The sequence below is a fragment of the Oculina patagonica genome, chromosome 2, assembly GCF_052425735.1.
Source record: "Oculina patagonica isolate OP01 chromosome 2, crgOcupat, whole genome shotgun sequence".
NCBI lineage: Eukaryota > Metazoa > Cnidaria > Anthozoa > Scleractinia > Oculinidae > Oculina > Oculina patagonica.
In genome coordinates this window covers 42541286-42563172 of record NC_135759.1, presented here as the reverse complement: position 1 = coordinate 42563172, position 21887 = coordinate 42541286, and the positions used below count along the sequence as shown (strand labels likewise).

Sequence of the window (21887 nt, the reverse complement as noted above, 5' to 3'; positions counted from 1 at the left end):
CGGGGATGATCGGTGTTGCCATGGCAACGAGTTGTCCGCGACTTCTTCTTCACAATATCTTGTAATGTGGGGTTAAAAGCTGGTAATCAGGGCAATAAAGGTGTTGATGCAATGATTTGTTTTTGTGTTCAGTATTTTTCTTTTTTTTATTAATTGGCTTTTAGTAAGACTGTGGGTTAGGGAAGGGGAGGACAACGAAATATGTGAGAAGGTCTTTGTGGGGCCGTAAACAGACAGGGTGCGATGAAAACATCCACACCAACCCTCAACGCCCCCCTCCCCTTCCCAAAGCGGGCCACAAAAGCCCGGCTAATCGGAGAGCGAGGACTCTCGGACTGCAGGAAATACGGACTTCGACAAACCGCAAATATATTTGATTTCTGGGGGGTCATTTATTTAAAAATTGGGATGCCAAGAAACAAAATAACCATTAGTTATTGACTAAAAGCATAACAGTTGACTTGAAGAGAAAGACACAGAGACTGGCGGAGAAAATGAGCTCATGTAAACGCGAAAACTGCATATCCTATTAGTCCTATGACACTGTCCAGCTACATACATGAAGCGTGAACTCTCATATTAGTGCTTAAATCGGGTTGCTGACATGATAACCAATCACGTTCGACAATTTTGTGAAAGTTTTGATCAAAAGGAAAATATTGAGAAAAAATGGGGTTGACGGGTACGCTTTGCTTTCACGTAATTTTTAGATACGGTGTGAACCAGCTAAGCAATGTCTGCACGCGACACTGTCAGAATTTACCCGCGAACCCTGCCCGCGACATTTCTTCCCACGACTTGACAATTTTCCCGCGACCCGCGAAAATTTACCGTGACCCGCGACAATTTGTCGGCCCGCGAAGATTAGCGCTCCCAAGGAAGTGGTAGTGAAACGAATGGACAACACAGTGAGCATTTGTCACTTTTTGGCGCCCACTCTAGTTACTAGATCTCCCCTTAAAGAACTTGCAACCTGTGCGAAGAATAACTGTTCAAGAGAAAAGATGTTACCTGTCAGGGACCCCTGTAGGGAAGGCAGACTACAATGATGTTCGTGAGTAAGAAAAAATATATGAATTTTATTGAGACTACTGAAAAAATAACAAGTCCGGTATGTGTTTTTAATCCTCTGATAGTTCAAATGGATTAGGGTGGGATTTGCCTCCGAGCCCTTTCTGGTAAGTAATATATTCAACTGAAGGATTCGTGGATTTTAAAGCCATATGTCAGAGGAGCAGTCTCCCCCCGGATAGCGAACTTCATGAGCGAGTGCTGGACCGTCAGGCTCTTCTCCAAAGTCCACACAGAAATCAGGATTCAACTTGAGCCCGCCATTCACTGAGTCAACGTCCACTTGCAACAACATGCTGCCTTTCCTATATAAAAAAATAGCAACAGGGATGCAGTTTTAAAATAGAACAAGCACAAAGATCGGTTGCACTTTTTCGAACCGTCAATGACAGGGACAGAGGAACAATTTTCCAAATGGGGGGCTGACTGGTGACTTGAAGTGGGGAGTTTTAGAGACTCTTCTCTTAGTAAGTCTTCAAATTTTCGGAAATATTGGGGGCCACAGCTCCCCCGGCTTCGCGGTCCCTGAATGAAGCTCGATAAAGAATTGTCAGGAACCCGGCTTTAGGTTGTGCACTTATTCGGATTAAGGATGGCCTTTTTTATAAAATTTAAAATATCATAGACTTCATCATATAGTTTAAATTACAGGCATTAACAATAACCTCGGCTAAATTAACCTTTATCTTTCAAAACGCTTTTTGGTGGGCTTTTATTTTTCACAGCGTTGCATTTTAAAAATGGTCGGACTTGTATCTAAAAGTGAATGTTCGTCTGAAGAATTTCAAGTCCATCGGTTAAACACAAAACTGGCTCAAACTTGCTTTTTGAGAGCAAAATGCAAAGTTAAGCCCACTGGGTGAGAGCTTATAATCAAGAAACAAAGCCAGTCGAGAGTCAAGCAGTTGATAACACCACTCGAGTTGAGTAGTCCAGGTAGCGCTTTTAAAATACCTAGTCGTGGACTGGAGAATAAAAATAGATTTCAAAAATCTATCATAGGAAAAGTTCCATGTACGGAGGAATCCTTCTCTCAGATTATCCTCTCTTGAACCAGAGCAGTTTCACTTGAACTTACTTGGAGAGATTAGGGTAGAACTGATTGTCCCACACACTGTACAACGATGTTGTGACGTAAAGCCGTTTGCCATCCAAACTGAGCTGAATCATCTGTGGTCCTCCTTCCACTCGCTTTCCCTTCACATAACACGGCGCAGGCTGTGCACTCAGCTCAGAGTCTTCAGTCACCTTCACTGGACCATCACTGACTATGCTACCATTGATAAAGATCTGAAAACAAAATTAAAAAAACGAAGGTGACTCGGTAACGTTTTGCTATTCCAAGAAACTAGCTAAGATCAGTTGAAAAAGCAGCAACCTTTCGCACACTGAGACCTAAATCTACTCGGCAGTGAGGGCTTATAAGCCGCCCCAAACACAAGCTACCAGACGTTATAAGCCCACCCCAAAACCTCTCAAAAAGTTGTTTTAGTTCAGGGACAATAACCGGCATTTTGTGATATGCGACGTTTGGTAGTTAACACTGCAAGCAATTGATGAATTTTTGTATCATGAACTTGTTTTGATTCACGTAACAAAATGCTATCAATGTAATTAATTTTATATGTGTCCATTTTTTATAAGATTTACAGTCATGCAAATAAAGCTTGTTATTGTTGTTGTTGTTGTTGAAGTGTGAGAAGGTTATTACTTACAAGCTACTCGAATAAAGAATTCCAAGTTTTCTAAACACGTGTACGGCAAGCCTCCGCATAGCGATTGTACCCTCTTCCAGTGAGGTACAGTTTGGCAATATAAGTATGGCTAGCTTCAAATACTTTCCATACAAGATATGATAAAGTATTGTTCGGGCTTTTGTTACCTGTGCACGTTAGTTTTAAGATAAGTTTGAGATAACCCGACTTCGTTTTAATGTGCATACCTGCCCAACCAGTTTTGGATTTTTGGTGTCTGTGACATCATACTGTCTTATGTCTCCATGAAGCCAGTTGCTTAGATACAGGTATTTGTCGTCCAACGAGAGAAGAATGTCTGTTATCAGACCTGTAGGGAAAATATCGCCGTGGTACGATAAGTAACCTCAAAGAAAAGTTTTTTCTGTTAATTTTAGTATTATTTCAATATACAGTGTTGGTATCTAGTTTTAAAAGGACTCTCGAACGGCATAAGTTGCAATGTACGATTGATAGACTGATTGATTGACCATAATTTACTGAAAAGAAATTTATCTCAAAAGAAACTAGACTCCTGTTTTATTAACTCTTGTTAAATTAATTGCATATCTATAGCTTTTTGATTCGTTTGTTACTCACTGTTCCAATTTATATGCCCCGTTTTGACCACTTATAGCTACTGAAACTAAGAGAAAATAAGTCCCCTTATTTCTTGTGCTGAATCTCACCCGCTGATAATTTCCAACCAGAAGATCTGTCAAAACATGTCTTTGAAACTCAAACATTTCGTCTTTTTTTTCTTAAAATCGTAATAAATTCAAAATAACGCAGACAGTTTGATGCAAACCACTTAATGCTAAATCAATGCCTGCAAGGACGAGTATATCCTCGGAGACCCAGGGGCAGTTAGTCGGGGCGACGGGCAGCTTATCGGGACGACGGGTTTTTCGAGCGATGTAAACTATCGCCCGAAAATCCCGTCTTCCCGATGGGTCTCCGAGGATGGGACGAGTAGTGTTTCAATGACTCACCTGGCATTTCTGGTAGAGCCCAGCCTTCCACTTTTTTGCTTGGAACTCTGATTACGGTTTCTGCACTCCAAGTCTTTTCCTTAAACAAATCAATCGAACATGAACTTCTTCAGATACACAAAATATCCCTAATGGTTGTTCAGCTTGATAGATCCGGGTGGCCCGACCCGAATATTGTCGCCGACTCACCTCATTTTTGAAGAATCGTACGACCGTGCTGCTTAACGCGCATCCCACAAATCCCTGCGGCTGATCAGGGTCGTGAAGAAATCTTGTCTCCAGGGGAATGGTGCCCACTCCCAAGTCTATTGTCTGTTGAATGGTTCGTGAGGTCCAGTCCCAAACGTGCAAGTGAGATCCGTATTTGCCTGGTGACAAGTAAAATGATAAGTAATAAAGCATTGACCCGTGCATTGTCTAGTGAAGTCCAGAGACGAATGGAGACTTTTTCTTAGCCGTTTTTTTTATGAAGTTTGTCGTTTATGATCGATCTTAATCTTCCTCGATTGCATCCATCCTTGTTTCTGTTCGGTTTATTAATACTTCTTTCCCACCTTAGAAATCTATTTTTTGTATATACATCAGAAAAATGACTTTAATATTGTGATACACCTAATGTAAGAGTCCGTGTACTTAGGGAGGACACGTTTCCTACTCTGCGGTTTTTCTGTTGTTTGACGAAACCTAACCTATATTCCACAGCCACATAATAATAATAATAATAATAATAATAATAATAATAATAAAAAAAAAAAAAAAAAAAGAATTAGCAGGGAGCCCACGTCACAAAAAGGTGGTTTTCAGTCACCTATCATTACAATCCATCGCTAAATGAACTTTTTGGTCTGCACCTGCTGAGTGACATCAGGTGTGACATAAAGGTTATCCCATCAGTATTTACTGTTCTTAGATTGTCAAGAAACAGTTCTTAGGGACTTTCAGATCAGGGTACGAGTACGAGATTGAGTACGAGTACGACTTTTCAAACCTAGTGCTTATGCTGTCAACTGTCACATTTCACACTAATCTCGCCCTGATAGTTTCCTTTTCAACTGGTAAGCAACAGGGAGAAGTGAGGGCTCTGAGAACGTGACTGAATCGACATTCCAAAGTCGTACTCCTACTCGATCTCGTACTCGTACTCCAATCTGAAGGTCCCTATTGTTTCTGCTGTGGTATCAATCAGTCAATCAATCAATCAATCAATCAATCAAACTTTATTATAGAGGGTTACACGTGATAGTTTTACAACTAATAAATTTGTGGCCCTCTCTAATGTACTATTAGATCTACCAGAACAATAATCTAATTTAAATTTAGTTAAACCTAATTTAATCGAATGTAAAACTAAACTGCCTTGACCAGCATCTGTCATGTGGTTTTCACGATCGATATTATAAAAGCATGGACCCAAAGCTATTTTTGATTGTTGTTACTTGATGACAATGACGATAATGATAATGATGATGATGTTGTGCGTGTTTTTACCTGCAGCCACGTCCTCCACCTTAAAACCTTTGGTAAGATTGCTAGGCGTTCCCCATTCAGAGCTGATCATCACATTGTGTCGAGGCTGGTACCAAAAGTCATATCCCATTGGTGCTGAGTTATTTTTGCCTTCCCAGCGTCCTTTGACGTCAAAAGTCTTACCATCAAGAATAACGAAACCTCCTGACATGTAAAAAAGCGAATAAGGACAATCATAACAATAATGGCAAAACTATGATTGTTGAATGTCAGAATGATAGAATGACTGGGCAAAAGAGAGGTAGAATATAGCATCGGACCAGGGCGTGAAAAAGCATAAAAAGATTTTTGCTGCGTAGCACTCAATAGTTACAATAAATGTTCAATACGGTTTTCTTGGAGTGCATAGATAGTTGTTTTAAAAACAGACGTTTCGGGGAAACCTCTTCATCAGTGTAAATATGATGTCTTAAAAAGAACGCTTGAGCTTACGTTAAATGTCGTGCGTGCGCGAAGTTTAAAAATAAACAGAGAGCGAAAAAGCATGACTGTTCGAGATTGTCAGAGTTCGATGCTTTAGGAAAACGTTGCTCAAACCGGGATGTTCCGTACCACAAAGGGCAAATCCAAGGTTTTATGACATAGGAGTTGTTAGCATGCATGTCAAAGTCAAGAGCCCTTAGGGTTTTTTTTTTTTTATTTTTTCCCAAAAAACCCAAAAAAAAACTCTCTCTTCTCTCTCTGTGTGGGACATGCTGCAGCTCCTCTAGCGCAAAACTCATAAAAAAAATAACTTATCAAAGAGGCCGGATGCAAGGCGGGTGCAGCTCACTCCAGCCTTCCCTGGTGACGAGGTTTATAAAAGAGCTGATACAACACTGTCCAAGTGTTTGCAAAAAATTAGAATTTTTACATTTCGATCGTGATGTACCTTCCTCCTTGCCTTCAGGGGATCCCATGGCGCTTATCATGATCTCTCCACTCCCCAGACAGTGTGCTGTATGGAGGTAACCCAAGCCTGTCTTCTCAGCAACTTCTTTTGGTTCAACAATCTATAAGTGATGAACAAGGGTCAAACGTATATACTTCATCAGTTAATCTCCTCTTAGAAAGCAATCGAAAAAAAAAACCAAGGCCAGTATTTTCAAGGCTGGTTTCCTGCGAGGAGTGGGAATTGGAGTCTTAAGAGCGCTTACCAGCTAGTGAAAATCGAACATCAGGGTCGTAAGCCAAATCGATCGTAAGCTCTGCGAAATCGGAGTTGGAAGAATGATCAAGAATCAGAACGTTTCCATTTCCTTCCGATTCTGCTTTTGATTCCGTCGCTTATGAAACAGTGAAAGCTAGATTGTCGGAGTCGCAAGCAGAAGCGGAAGTACAACTGAAGCAATCGCAATGCTAGCTCTCACGCACTCCGAGCGCGTCTTTTCTGCTTGCCGCTTAATGTTTAGTCTTCACAAGATCACTGAAGCGACGGAGTCACAAGGGGAATCGGAACTCTGCTTACGACCCGTTGATTTGATTTTCCCTTGTTCGTGACACTCTGCGCTTCTGATTACGACTCCGAGTTCGACTCCATCGCTAAAGTTTTGCGGAGCGGAGGTTTTTTTGAAACAAAAAAAAAAACAAAAAAAACCCAAAAAACAAAAAAAAAAAAAACCCCCAAAAAATTTCGAAATCAACCCACATTTTGAGGGACCATTCATGACCCCTGCTAGTAAAAGCCAGCCTTAAGTGGACAATGATAGTTTTTGGCGGGTGGCGCACCTCATACAGTCCGATGTAACCTGCAATTCTAATACTGCGTCGCTTAATATTTTCTCCATCGGAACTGGCGGGTGGCGCACCTTATACAGTCCGATGTAACCTGCAATTCTAATACTGCAACACTGAATATTTTCTCCATCGTAACTGGCGGGTGGTGCACCTCATACAGTTCAGTGTGAGGAATAATTATTTTGATACAGCAACGCATAATGTTCTTTTCTTCTACTTGTGAGTCAGTTATTTTAGTCGGCAAACCCGTAGATACTTATTACAGAAGTTACAGAGGCACGATATACACTTTTTAGTCCGTACTCCCCAATGAAATACATAATCAAGAGTGAGTAATTAATCATTAGCTGGCAACGTTTTTTTAATTTGTCTGTAAGGTGGCAAAGCGTCGTGGAATAAGCTTAAAATATTAATAATTTTATGTGCATGTTTCTATTGGAGACGGCTGCACACATATGCTTGCCAGAACACTTGTACATTGTACAATATGCTGAAAATGTAAACAGTGCGGCCTTATTTAGCATTGTTTTCCATTGGATGCGTTTTTCTTCTGAAGTGTTTGCTTCGATACAGCTTGATCCTAGCACAAGGATCATCCTCCTTTCATGTAAAATGGAATGATCCTAGTGCTAGGATCATCCTAGTACTAGGATCATCCGACCGCCATATGTTTTCAGCTTTCCGTTTACATGTGAATGGTTGCATTTGGCCCTAACGCTAGGATCATCCTAGCGCTAGGACCATCCCTCATCTCAGATAGGATGGTCCTATCGCTAGGATGATCTTAGCGTTAGGGCCAAATGCAACCATTCACATGTAAACTGAAAGCTGAAAACATATGGCGGTCGGATGATCCTAGTACTAGGATGATCCTAGCACTAGGATCATTCCATTTTACATGAAAGGAGGATGATCCTTGTGCTAGGATCATCCACTTTCCATGTAAATGGGCCCTAAGATTCAGTTGCATGATTTCACGGGCCTGTTACCAGTACGAGTTTAGTACGCAAAAGGCCGCTACTCTCGCAGTACAAGACTTTAACTGCTTTGGCCTTTTAAAACATTTTATAGGAAAATTCCTTTCTATTATTGTCGGCAACTCATTATGCAGCTATTTGTTCGGTAAGTTATTTGTGGCGATAATATGCGCTCGACAATTCGAAAATTCTGGCCAAACGCACGCAACATTTCAACGCAACATATGGCAACATTGTTTTGCAGAACATGTTGCACGCGTTTGGCCACCCTGTTGCAATATGTTGCAGTATGTTGGATAACACAATTAAACAGGTGCGCATGCACAAGGGCAACAATGTTGCAGGAACATGGCCAAACGAGTACAACATCATGCAACATCCAAAAATGTTGCGAGATGTTGTGAGAAAAATTTGACCATTTTCAAACTTGGTCCAACATCATCCTACATGTTGCAACGTGTTGCAACAGGGTGGCCAAACAATTGCAACATACTGTACGCAACAATGTTGGGAGGTGTTGCGTTGAAATGTTGCGTGCGTTTGGCCGGGCCTTTAGACTACAGTCGAATCCGACCCCAACCGCTTCTACCATGCATCCCTCACGAGCCCCTCGTTATTATGGCCTTGCACGTCTTTCGTCCTGAAGAAAAGCTCAGTAAGTTAATATTTTCATCTTCAAGAGTTCCTTTTATAATGCCACTCTGTTTATACGATCAAATCTTAGTGGCTTTTTCATTGCTGGACAAACGGGGCTCTGTCTGTAAGCTATTGTATTTCATACCTTGTGTATGCGAGGTGCTTTTGGATCGGTTTCTACGTCAAAGATGTAAATTCTGCTGGAATTGAGTGACGGCATGATGAGGCGGTTCCTTTTCTGGTTAGGATCTCCATGGCAACTGAAAGAATTGAAATGTACAAGAGTAAAAATAAAAATAAGTTTGAAAGTCGCATTAAATGAAGCTTGTTTTCTCATGTGTGTCCTGTTTATCGGCCACGATTATCTGAACAATGCCTCAGAGCAGTAGAAAGAGGCTTAAAAACAAGAAAACTTGCTGAAAGGCTTAAATAGAATTGAAAAGAAAATAAGAGACTGGGGGGATTGAAGAGAAACCCGCAAATTCTCCGCGACCTAATACCTCACAGCCCACCCATACCCTCTGGATCTTAGGGATCCCAACCTATATCTAAAGTATACTGACCTACTGCAGGCGTTCCAACCACTGTGATGCAACTCGTCTCCCAAATAAGGAACTGCCAGGCGATGAATGACCTGTTAATAACATCAGAGATTGATTTGAAGACGGTTACTAATCATGTGCCATCAGTTAAATCTCGTTTAGGTGTTTAAAAGGCTTGATTTTGGTGGCTTTTTGGCAATTGCGTAATTAACTTGCAAGCAAAAGTGGTGATCATTCCTAAAGTTTCACATCATTTTACGAGGCCCTGCCAGGGTAAATTTCGGCAAGCGACATGGCCCAAAAAGTAGCGACAGCACAAAAAAATAAATTCGCGACAAAAGACAACCCTTTTGGAAAAATTTAAATTCCGACAAGGCAAGTAATTTTCCTTCAATTTTACTACCGACAGCGACGCGAAGTTTGATAAAACAGCGACACGGCACATTTTTAAATTTAGTCAAGCGACACGGGAAACCCCCACCCCTCCTGGCAGGGCCTCTTTTACCAGCATTCATGAGCCAGCTTTTTAAAATTCATATACAACCAATACAATCATACTTGTTATAATTGATATCAGACAGGCCGACATAATAAACTGGTTCAGACATTCAAATATAATTAATCGGTAACACAGTGGAATGCAATTGTTTTGCTATTGGTTAACCATAAGCCATGCTCATTGTCGCTTAATTGTTTAGTTCTAACGGCGATTAACTGCTTTTATTCTAATTATTTTCACCTATGGCAGACAAGGCTATTTTTATGCTACCTGCATGCGTCATATAGCAATCCTTTTGCCTTAGCCTTGAATTTTATTTCTTGGGTGCTCAACACCTTAATTCTCTTTTTATCTAAGTAATTGCAATGTCAAGCAGAAGAGTGAGAAAAATAATCACCAACTAAGGCCTAGCCCTCCACACTAATCCGTCTTCGTGGATGCGTTTTCGCCTTCTTACTAGACAGCGCTTTTAAATGCATGCGTTATCGATTAAAACGATGAGCGTTAAAGAAATATTTCTTGCGAGCAAGGCTGATGACTAATGAATTTCTCCCCTAACCCCTACCCACATCCTCCCCCTTAGTGCTGGACTTCTTTGCCTACCTGGCTGTAAGAAGGAGAATCTGGATCTACATCAACAGTGGCAAGGTAGTCGGGTTTCTCTATCCCCGTGTTACTACGGATGCACGGCAAATAGAGTATTTTCTCCCTGGGACCTTTCATGGCGTCCAGTGGGGTGGCATACCCCGGACCACATTTGCAAGGATCTACGGAAAACAGTTTAAAACAACACTGCTGTGTGAGTCATTAGGAGATATCAATACATCACGGCCTTTTTGGGCTTTGCTTGCGTGACGTATTTTACACGCAGAGTAGAATCCTGCAGAAGTAGGGTAAATGATATGAGGCCTCCTCTCATCAGAGTCACTTTATTAAACGCCCTACCTAGAGAAAAGAGTGCATTTTTTTCAGATCTCCGCTTCAGACAGAGTTCTTGATCTTGGACCAATTGCAAGCGGGACTCCCGAGCCCCAAGACCAAATCAATCACGCTTTAGAGCTCAATCGTTCCACTTTAGTGCTCCAATATAACACGTTTGTTCTCCGAGCAGTGAGTATGAACTCCGCTCAACAGAAAAAAAATTCTCGACTCCAACCGGCAGATGCCCTTGACCAGTTCTACTCTACATGTTCACACTTTGTTTAACTTCACAGCGAGCAAACTGAACGTTTTTGGATAAGGCGTTACAAATATCCGAAACCTCACGAGCTTTAGACTTCGGACTCCTTTTGAGCGGTGTTTTGAGCTGTGCCCGGCAGCTTTATACAAATACGACGTTACTTTACAGTAATCACCACTCTCGCTATTCTAAGTTAGAGTTTAGAAACAAATCATTTACTTTAGTCCAAGTTTTCAAAGGAACCAAATACTTCAGTAAAATCGAACACAAACTTATTTAAAGCATCTCAAGTGCTGCGAGGCCGGGACCTAAATTAATGCGGTTGGCTTGTGGAGCATGGTCGGGGGCAAATACTCGAACCGTATCAAACAAAAAAACTCAATTTCTACAATCAACTGAATATACAGTAAACAATGTCTGTGAAAAGGCTGTGTGCAACTGCATTGTCACTAGTTCTTTTTGTATGTATGTTCACTTACCCCCCCAAAAAAAAAGAAGATCGGGACGATCATATGAGAACCAGCTGAAGCACTGAGGACGATATGCTAGTGTTATATTGATACAAGATGCAAGGAAACAGGCTTAGTATAGGCAACGAAGTTACACTGAAGTTAACTGTCACAGTGGTCTCTGTGGTATAGCGAGAATCAAGAATAGACGAACTAAAAGAAGACTACCGGAATGAGTAGTATAAGCATGACTGAGTTGTGTTTTCTGTTCCATCAAGAGCACGGTCATGTGTGGCCAGCTGTGGCTAGAATACTAGAGCAAGCAATTAATGACATTAATTGCACTCTAGCATCAAGAAAACTTTCACAGAGGATTATTAGCAAGCAAATCAAGAAGAGTTGTAAACTAACCTTCACTCATAGTGGTACCGGTTTAGCAATCAGTCCGACAGTACAATGCAAGCTAGTACAAAATAATCTTCGGTAATGAAATGGGCAGCTTTTAACACCTGCTTGAACAAATTTCAATTATGGTAATTATGCGCAGCAAGATACTTAGCTCCGGGCACGCAAGGGGAAATATCACGAAGACAAATATACCGAGAAAGCAAACAAGACCTCGATTTTCAGTCACTGATCACGAGGTCTCAGAATAACTTTATAAGGTTCTTCAGTTACCATAAGACGTGGCATACAGCCAGCGTATAAGTACTTTGTTTATTCAATCAAATAGAATTCGGACTTTATCCGTCTATGCGCACGGTCTCCAATTCGATTTTTCGGTTCCGTTTTGATTGTAAATAAAAGATCATAAAGACTGAAAATTGTATCCAAATCTTGTGATTGAAGTCAGGTATGCTGAAAAGTCTGAAAAGGAGCTTTTCCCCAGGTAATCTTAATCCAACAATACAAGCAGATAAGAAAAAAATACTTTCGAAGTGAAGCTATATCGACCTCGTTCCAGCGACGCGGCCACGAATAGAAATCCTGGGACTGAGCTACAATTGCAGCTTTGGTGATTTCATACTTCTTCATATTTCATACTCTCATACGTCAGAGATCATTCCTTAAATTTCACATCATTTTACCCGCAGTTCATGCATGGGCCTGCTCAATTCATATACAATCATACTTATTATAATTGAGATCAGACAGTCAGACATAATTAACTGGTTCAGACAGTCAAATATAATTAATCGGTAACACAGTGAAATGTAATTGTTTTGCTATTAGTTAACCATAAGCCATGCTCATTGTCGCTGAATTATTTAGTTATAACGGCAATAAACTCCCTGCTGGCTCCGTTCTAGACAGCGTTTTCAAATGCATGCCGCGTTATCGATTAAAACGACGAGCGTTAAAGAACTGACCGCAATCAGACAGGAAAAAAATATTTCGTGCAAGCGAGGCTGATCTGGGCATGGTTGTGTTTGCTTTCGTCCTTCCGCCGGAAATGGAGAGCGCCGTGTTTATGGCCTCTGCGGTGCTTAGAATGGACATGTTTGTCTTGTTCCTCTGTGCTATTAGTATTCAGGGGCCCTTTATCCTGATGTTAAAAGAAATTTGTTATTACTTTTTTGTTTCTATAAAAATTAAAAGGGCGCCTAAAGCTGTGATTAACACGAGGACCTCTAAGCATAAATAATCGAGCTCGAATGTAAACTACAATTACGTCGAAGTAGAACAAATCCAAAGTTTCTAAAGCCTATTTTAATGCCTTCAATGAATGAATGAATGAATGAATGACAGTTTTCTTAATTATGGCTGGGTTTTTTTTTCTTACTAGAGTCATAACATGAAAGACAATAGTAAGAACACTTCTTTAAAAAGTTCCTGTCTTACTTATCATTATTCAAACAGTTAAGGGTATGATTCAGCTAAGAGGAATGTTACTACGGAACTCTTGGGAATAATTAAGCCTTAACTATTCCCATTGGGGAAAACTTCAACGTGTTAGAATGGAAAGCCATAAAAACAGAAAACAAAGTTAAAAAAAGCAAAATATCCGAGCTATTTTAGCTTTTCGCTGCGTTGCCAAATTATTTTGTTGTAGGCTAGCCGGGATTTCGCCGTTGAATTCGTTGTTTGAAAGTAATACTTTGGCTGAGGGCGATTTTAATGAGGGAAAGATTTCCGCAGAGGACCCGACATTAACTATGCATACAATTTTGTAACTCTCGTTCTGTTCATGACTGCCGTTCGGGTGTGAAGGATTATATGGAATATTTGTATGCATAATTAATGTAGGGGTACTCTGCGGAAATCTTGCCTTAATGAGTTCTATATGTTCTTTTCTGCTGTTTGAATATGTTGTTTAGGGGGCGCTTTTGAGTTCGATGGTTGTTGTGGTTTCTGTTTGTTTCCACTGAGTTTGAAAACCCTTTTCCTATGAGCGGACATTTTGCTCTAAGGCAATATATGACACGAACAAGTCACTTGAAAAACAGGAGAAAGGGAGCGTCAAAATATGGTCGAAAATACAAATAAATAACAAAGTTTTCATTAGTGAAAGAACTTCAAAACAAAACTAAATGACCAATCGTGGGACGCATTGTGAAAAGGACAAGACAAACAGCGCTAACATCTGGTCAAGTTATTCAAAACTTCCAGGATCAACTTATTACTAATTCATACCACGTAGAATTGATCAATTCAAGTTTCTATATTTTGCTAAGTTACAATATATGTTTCAAGTACCTAATCGCTCCCAAGACTAACGCAATATCGAGTCATAAAACTGATTTGCCTCTCGTGGCAAGCTATTCAGTAACTAATAAAATCCAATATAGTCAAGCCTGCTTTTATAGCTACCATTACGCCGGACACGCATATGTTGTGTTTGAAAGAATCGTTTGGAGTAGCAAATCAACCTTTTTACACGTGCACCATATTAAAACACGCGACAATTTGTCGAAGGGATAGTATAATATATAGGTTTTTCGAGAGCCACTTTGCGTCCGTGGCTAATAGTGTGCGAGAACTGTAGCATTATCTTACAAACGATGGCGTTAATGATATTGTTTGCATGCAAACTGGCTTTATAAATAAAACTTCACGTATATATCATACTCCTACTTTTGAAAGTATTTGAGTTGCTTTTTCGCTAACTATATACTCCGATCGACTCAGCGCATGATACAGTCCAACAGATTTCAGCGCGACTCTTGCCTTTTTGTGGCAAAACGAGTGAGGGAAACACATCTCTTAGTTGCTAAGGAAAAGTATATTTCGTTATCGAACAGAAATAGGTTTATTGCTCAAGCCAAAGAAGTCACTCTATCTTTAAAAGACAATATCTTTTGTACAACCTTCTCACAACAAGATATTGTTACCGTCTTTTGGAATTTTTCTAGCAAAATTTTCTACAGCTCGGATTTTAGCGTAAACTTTTTATCAAATTATAGCATACTCATAGATTATTAAAAACCTTACTTTTTCATTAAATGGCTTCTGGCTGAATTAAGATTTTGTCTGGGTTGGGGACCGCAGATATTAAAATGTCGCGAATTTGACAGAACAGCAAGAAATTATAAACCAAACACACAATATACAGTCGAACTCAGTGGTTGTTCTTTCAGAGCTTCCTCGCTCCAAAATTACTGCTGTGCTGTAAAAGAACTCACATCGAGAATTAAAATTGTTTAATCCTGCTGATGACTTGAATTCCCCCCCCCCCCCCCCCGCTCCCACTTCGAATCCTTGGCCTACCTGGCTGTAAGAAGCAGAATCTGGATCTACATCAACAGTGGCAAGGTAGTCGGGTTTCTCTATCCCCGTGTTACTACGGATACACGGCAAATAAAGTATCTTCTCCCTGGGACCTTTCATGGCGTCCAGTGGGGTGGCATACCCCGGACCACATTTACAAGGATCTACGGAAAACAGTTTAAAACAAAACTGCTGTGTGAGTCATTAGGAGATATCATTACATCACGGCCTTTTTGGGCTTTGCTTGCGTGACGTATCTTACACGCAGTGTAAAATCCTGCAGAAGTAGGGTAAATGATATGAGGCCTCCTCTCATCAGAGTCACTTTATTAAACGCCCTACCGCAGAGAACAAAGTGCATTTTGTCAGGTTCTCGGCTTCAGACAGAGTTCTTGATCTTAGACCAATTGCAAGCGGGACTCCCGAGCCCAAAGTCTAAATCAATCACGCTTAAGAGCTCAATCGTTTCACTTTAGTGCTCCAATATAACACGTTTGTTCTCCGAGCAGTGAGTATGAAATCCCGCTCCACAGAAAAATAATTCTCGACTCCAACCGGCAGATGCCCTTGACCAGTTCTACTCTACATGTTCACACTTTGTTTAACTTCACAGCGAGCAAACTGAACGTTTTTGGATAAGTCGTTACAAACATCACGCGGAATGACCTCACGAGCTTGAACGCTTTAGCCTTCGAACTCCTTTTGAGCGGTGTTTTGAGCTGTGCCAGCTTTATACAAATACGACGTTACTTTACAGTAATCACCACTCTCGCTATTCTAAGTTAGAGTTTATAGAAACAAATCATTTACTTTAGTCCAAGTTTTCAAAGGAACCAAATACTTCAGTAAAATCGAACACAAACTTATTTAAAGCATCTCAAGTGCTGCGAGGCGGACCTAAATTAATGCGGTTGGCTTGTGGAGCGTGGTCGGGGGCAAATACTCGAACCGTATCAAACAAAAAAACTCAATTTCTACAATCAACTGAATATACAGTAAACAATGTCTGTGAAAAGGCTGTGTGTGCAACTGCATTGTCACTTGTTCTTTTTGTATGTATGTTCACTTAGAAGCACTGAGGACGATATGCTAGTGTTATATTGATACAAGATGCAAGGAAACAGGCTTAGTATAGGCAACGAAGTTAACTGTGGTGGTATAGCGAGAATCGAGAATAGACGAAGTATAAGAAGACTACCAGAATGAGCAGTATAAGCATGACTGAGTTATGTTTTCTGCTCCATCAAGAGCGCGGTCATGTGTGGCTAGCTGTGGCTAGAACTAGAACAAGCAATGAATATAATTGTATTAAGTGACCTTAAGAAAAGTTCAACTCTAGCATCAAGAAAACTTTCAGAGAGGGTCACAGAGGATTATTAGCAAGCAAACCAAGAAGAGTTGTAAACTAACCTTCACTCATAGTGGTACCGGTTTAGCAATCAGTCCGACAGTACAATGCAAGCTAGTACAAAATAATCTTCGGTAATGAAATGGGCAGCTTTTAACACCTGCTTGAACAAATTTCAATTATGGTAATTATGCGCAGCAAGATACTTAGCTCCGGGCACGCAAGGGGAAATATCACGAAGACAAATATACCGAGAAAGCAAACAAGACCTCGATTTTCAGTCACTGATCACGAGGTCTCAGAATAACTTTATAAGGTTCTTCAGTTACCATAAGACGTGGCATACAGCCAGCGTATAAGTACTTTGTTTATTCAATCAAATAGAATTCGGACTTTATCCGTCTATGCGCACGGTCTCCAATTCGATTTTTCGGTTCCGTTTTGATTGTAAATAAAAGATCATAAAGACTGAAAATTGTATCCAAATCTTGTGATTGAAGTCAGGTATGCTGAAAAGTCTGAAAAGGAGCTTTTCCCCAGGTAATCTTAATCCAACAATACAAGCAGATAAGAAAAAAATACTTTCGAAGTGAAGCTATATCGACCTCGTTCCAGCGACGCGGCCACGAATAGAAATCCTGGGACTGAGCTACAATTGCAGCTTTGGTGATTTCATACTTCTTCACATTTCATACTCTCATACGTCAGAGATCATTCCTTAAATTTCACATCATTTTACCCGCAGTTCATGCATGGGCCTGCTCAATTCATATACAATCATACTTATTATAATTGAGATCAGACAGTCAGACATAATTAACTGGTTCAGACAGTCAAATATAATTAATCGGTAACACAGTGAAATGTAATTGTTTTGCTATTAGTTAACCATAAGCCATGCTCATTGTCGCTGAATTATTTAGTTATAACGGCAATAAACTCCCTGCTGGCTCCGTTCTAGACAGCGTTTTCAAATGCATGCCGCGTTATCGATTAAAACGACGAGCGTTAAAGAACTGACCGCAATCAGACAGGAAAAAAATATTTCGTGCAAGCGAGGCTGATCTGGGCATGGTTGTGTTTGCTTTCGTCCTTCCGCCGGAAATGGAGAGCGCCGTGTTTATGGCCTCTGCGGTGCTTAGAATGGACATGTTTGTCTTGTTCCTCTGTGCTATTAGTATTCAGGGGCCCTTTATCCTGATGTTAAAAGAAATTTGTTATTACTTTTTTGTTTCTATAAAAATTAAAAGGGCGCCTAAAGCTGTGATTAACACGAGGACCTCTAAGCATAAATAATCGAGCTCGAATGTAAACTACAATTACGTCGAAGTAGAACAAATCCAAAGTTTCTAAAGCCTATTTTAATGCCTTCAATGAATGAATGAATGACAGTTTTCTTAATTATGGCTGGGTTTTTTTTCTTACTAGAGTCATAACATGAAAGACAATAGTAAGAACACTTCTTTAAAAAGTTCCTGTCTTACTTATCATTATTCAAACAGTTAAGGGTATGATTCAGCTAAGAGGAATGTTACTACGGAACTCTTGGGAATAATTAAGCCTTAATTATTCCCATTGGGGCAAACTTCAACGTGTTAGAATGGAAAGCCATAAAAACAGAAAACAAAGTTAAAAAAAGCAAAATATCCGAGCTATTTTAGCTTTTCGCTGCGTTGCCAAATTATTTTGTTGTAGGCTAGCCGGGATTTCGCCGTTGAATTCGTTGTTTGAAAGTAATACTTTGGCTGAGGGCGATTTTAATGAGGGAAAGATTTCCGCAGAGGACCCGACATTAATTATGCATACAATTTTGTAACTCTCGTTCTGTTCATGACTGCCGTTCGGGTGTGAAGGATTATATGGAATATTTGTATGCATAATTAATGTAGGGGTACTCTGCGGAAATCTTGCCTTAATGAGTTCTATATGTTCTTTTCTGCTGTTTGAATATGTTGTTTAGGGGGCGCTTTTGAGTTCGATGGTTGTTGTGGTTTCTGTTTGTTTCCACTGAGTTTGAAAACCCTTTTCCTATGAGCGGACATTTTGCTCTAAGGCAATATATGACACGAACAAGTCACTTGAAAAACAGGAGAAAGGGAGCGTCAAAATATGGTCGAAAATACAAATAAATAACAAAGTTTTCATTAGTGAAAGAACTTCAAAACAAAACTAAATGACCAATCGTGTGACGCATTGTGAAAAGGACAAGACAAACAGCGCTAACATCTGGTCAAGTTATTCAAAACTTCCAGGATCAACTTATTACTAATTCATACCACGTAGAATTGATCAATTCAAGTTTCTATATTTTGCTAAGTTACAATATATGTTTCAAGTACCTAATCGCTGCCAAGACTAACGCAATATCGAGTCATAAAACTGATTTGCCTCTCGTGGCAAGCTATTCAGTAACTAATAAAATCCAATATAGTCAAGCCTGCTTTTATAGCTACCATTACGCCGGACACGCATATGTTGTGTTTGAAAGAATCGTTTGGAGTAGCAAATCAACCTTTTTACACGTGCACCATATTAAAACACGCGACAATTTGTCGAAGGGATAGTATAATATATAGGTTTTTCGAGAGCCACTTTGCGTCCGTGGCTAATAGTGTGCGAGAACTGTAGCATTATCTTACAAACGATGGCGTTAATGATATTGTTTGCATGCAAACTGGCTTTATAAATAAAACTTCACGTATATATCATACTCCTACTTTTGAAAGTATTTGAGTTGCTTTTTCGCTAACTATATACTCCGATCGACTCAGCGCATGATACAGTCCAACAGATTTCAGCGCGACTCTTGCCTTTTTGTGGCAAAACGAGTGAGGGAAACACATCTCTTAGTTGCTAAGGAAAAGTATATTTCGTTATCGAACAGAAATAGGTTTATTGCTCAAGCCAAAGAAGTCACTCTATCTTTAAAAGACAATATCTTTTGTACAACCTTCTCAAAACAAGATATTGTTACCGTCTTTTGGAATTTTTCTAGCAAAATTTTCTACAGCTCGGATTTTAGCGTAAACTTTTTATCAAATTATAGCATACTCATAGATTATTAAAAACCTTGCTTTTTCATTAAATGGCTTCTGGCTGAATTAAGATTTTGTCTGGGTTGGGGACCGCAGATATTAAAATGTCGCGAATTTGACAGAACAGCAAGAAATTATAAACCAAACACACAATATACAGTCGAACTCAGTGGTTGTTCTTTCAGAGCTTCCTCGCTCCAAAATTACTGCTGTGCTGTAAAAGAACTCACATCGAGAATTAAAATTGTTTAATCCTGCTGATGACTTGAATTCCCCCCCCCCCCCCCCCCCCCCTCCCACTTCGAATCCTTGGCCTACCTGGCTGTAAGAAGCAGAATCTGGATCTACATCAACAGTGGCAAGGTAGTCGGGTTTCTCTATCCCCGTGTTACTACGGATACACGGCAAATAAAGTATCTTCTCCCTGGGACCTTTCATGGCGTCCAGTGGGGTGGCATACCCCGGACCACATTTACAAGGATCTACGGAAAACAGTTTAAAACAAAACTGCTGTGTGAGTCATTAGGAGATATCATTACATCACGGCCTTTTTGGGCTTTGCTTGCGTGACGTATCTTACACGCAGTGTAAAATCCTGCAGAAGTAGGGTAAATGATATGAGGCCTCCTCTCATCAGAGTCACTTTATTAAACGCCCTACCGCAGAGAACAAAGTGCATTTTGTCAGGTTCTCGGCTTCAGACAGAGTTCTTGATCTTAGACCAATTGCAAGCGGGACTCCCGAGCCCAAAGTCTAAATCAATCACGCTTAAGAGCTCAATCGTTTCACTTTAGTGCTCCAATATAACACGTTTGTTCTCCGAGCAGTGAGTATGAAATCCCGCTCCACAGAAAAATAATTCTCGACTCCAACCGGCAGATGCCCTTGCCGGACCAGTTCTACTCTACATGTTCACACTTTGTTTAACTTCACAGCGAGCAAACTGAACGTTTTTGGACTGAAGTCGTTACAAACATCACGCGGAATGACCTCACGAGCTTGAACGCTTTAGCCTTCGAACTCCTTTTGAGCGGTGTTTTGAGCTGTGCCAGCTTTATACAAATACGACGTTACTTTACAGTAATCACCACTCTCGCTATTCTAAGTTAGAGTTTAGAAACAAATCATTTACTTTAGTCCAAGTTTTCAAAGGAACCAAATACTTCAGTAAAATCGAACACAAACTTATTTAAAGCATCTCAAGTGCTGCGAGGCCGGGACCTAAATTAATGCGGTTGGCTTGTGGAGCGTGGTCGGGGGCAAATACTCGAACCGTATCAAACAAAAAAACTCAATTTCTACAATCAACTGAATATACAGTAAACAATGTCTGTGAAAAGGCTGTGTGCAACTGCATTGTCACTAGTTCTTTTTGTATGTATGTTCACTTAGAAGCACTGAGGACGATATGCTAGTGTTATATTGATACAAGATGCAAGGAAACAGGCTTAGTATAGGCAACGAAGTTACACTGAAGTTAACTGTACTTGTCACAGTGGTCTCTGTGGTATAGCGAGAATCAAGAATAGACGAACTAAAAGAAGACTACCGGAATGAGCAGTATAAGCATGACTGAGTTGTGTTTTCTGTTCCATCAAGAGCACGGTCATGTGTGGCCAGCTGTGGCTAGAATACTAGAGCAAGCAATTAATGACATTAATTGCACTCTAGCATCAAGAAAACTTTCACAGAGGATTATTAGCAAGCAAATCAAGAAGAGTTGTAAACTAACCTTCACTCATAGTGGTACCGGTTTAGCAATCAGTCCGACAGTACAATGTGCAAGCTAGTACAAAATAATCTTCGGTAATGAAATGGGCAGCTTTTAACACCTGCTTGAACAAATTTCAATTATGGTAATTATGCGCAGCAAGATACTTAGCTCCGGGCACGCAAGGGGAAATATCACGAAGACAAATATACCGAGAAAGCAAACAAGACCTCGATTTTCAGTCACTGATCACGAGGTCTCAGAATAACTTTATAAGGTTCTTCAGTTACCATAAGACGTGGCATACAGCCAGCGTATAAGTACTTTGTTTATTCAATCAAATAGAATTCGGACTTTATCCGTCTATGCGCACGGTCTCCAATTCGATTTTTCGGTTCCGTTTTGATTGTAAATAAAAGATCATAAAGACTGAAAATTGTATCCAAATCTTGTGATTGAAGTCAGGTATGCTGAAAAGTCTGAAAAGGAGCTTTTCCCCAGGTAATCTTAATCCAACAATACAAGCAGATAAGAAAAAAATACTTTCGAAGTGAAGCTATATCGACCTCGTTCCAGCGACGCGGCCACGAATAGAAATCCTGGGACTGAGCTACAATTGTAGCTTGCAGCTTTGGCGATTTCATACTTCTTTCGGACCGCGTTTTTCAGTGATCTTTTTTTTCGCACAACATAAACAAGAATCTTCGTGCAGGAATCAGAAGACGATATTGTTGAGCTAACAATAGAAAAAGTGTGTTCTTTC

The 21887-nt window shown here is 40.2% G+C and overlaps 3 protein-coding genes across 3 annotated transcripts; all 3 read right to left on the bottom strand.

Moving 5' to 3' along the window:
• Positions 1-1043: 1043 nt before the first annotated feature.
• On the bottom strand, positions 1044-12217 carry LOC144644736 (methanethiol oxidase-like). The gene is made up of 11 exons (XM_078504257.1): positions 11734-12217; positions 10297-10460; positions 9216-9286; positions 8798-8912; positions 6195-6315; positions 5285-5467; positions 3986-4164; positions 3797-3875; positions 3014-3135; positions 2150-2361; positions 1044-1376 (listed from the first exon to the last, which is right to left on the bottom strand). The coding sequence occupies exons 1-11, from the start codon at positions 11741-11743 to the stop codon at positions 1214-1216; spliced, it is 1419 nt and encodes a 472-aa protein (XP_078360383.1). The 5' UTR covers positions 11744-12217; the 3' UTR covers positions 1044-1213.
• A 2679-nt stretch (positions 12218-14896) lies between these two features.
• LOC144642381 (methanethiol oxidase-like) lies at positions 14897-16946 on the bottom strand. The gene is made up of 3 exons (XM_078501343.1): positions 16441-16946; positions 15031-15194; positions 14897-14929 (listed from the first exon to the last, which is right to left on the bottom strand). The coding sequence occupies exons 1-3, from the start codon at positions 16448-16450 to the stop codon at positions 14897-14899; spliced, it is 207 nt and encodes a 68-aa protein (XP_078357469.1). The 5' UTR covers positions 16451-16946.
• A 2648-nt stretch (positions 16947-19594) lies between these two features.
• Positions 19595-21653, bottom strand: LOC144642380 (methanethiol oxidase-like). The gene is made up of 3 exons (XM_078501342.1): positions 21146-21653; positions 19732-19895; positions 19595-19627 (listed from the first exon to the last, which is right to left on the bottom strand). Exons 1-3 carry the CDS (start codon positions 21153-21155, stop codon positions 19595-19597), a joined length of 207 nt encoding a protein of 68 aa, XP_078357468.1. The 5' UTR covers positions 21156-21653.
• Positions 21654-21887: the final 234 nt, after the last annotated feature.

Bases quoted from the DNA above. Each gene is read 5' to 3' on its own strand.
- LOC144644736 (XM_078504257.1), bottom strand. The intron at 6,316-8,797 runs GTATGAAATACA...CATCACTTATAG, and splicing joins AAGCACCTCGCATACACAAG to ATTGTTGAACCAAAAGAAGT. The intron at 5,468-6,194 runs GTACATCACGAT...TTTACATGTCAG, and splicing joins CCCTGAAGGCAAGGAGGAAG to GAGGTTTCGTTATTCTTGAT.
- LOC144642381 (XM_078501343.1), bottom strand. The intron at 14,930-15,030 runs GTAGGCCAAGGA...GTTCTTTTACAG, and splicing joins ATTCTGCTTCTTACAGCCAG to CACAGCAGTAATTTTGGAGC.
- LOC144642380 (XM_078501342.1), bottom strand. The intron at 19,628-19,731 runs GTAGGCCAAGGA...GTTCTTTTACAG, and splicing joins ATTCTGCTTCTTACAGCCAG to CACAGCAGTAATTTTGGAGC.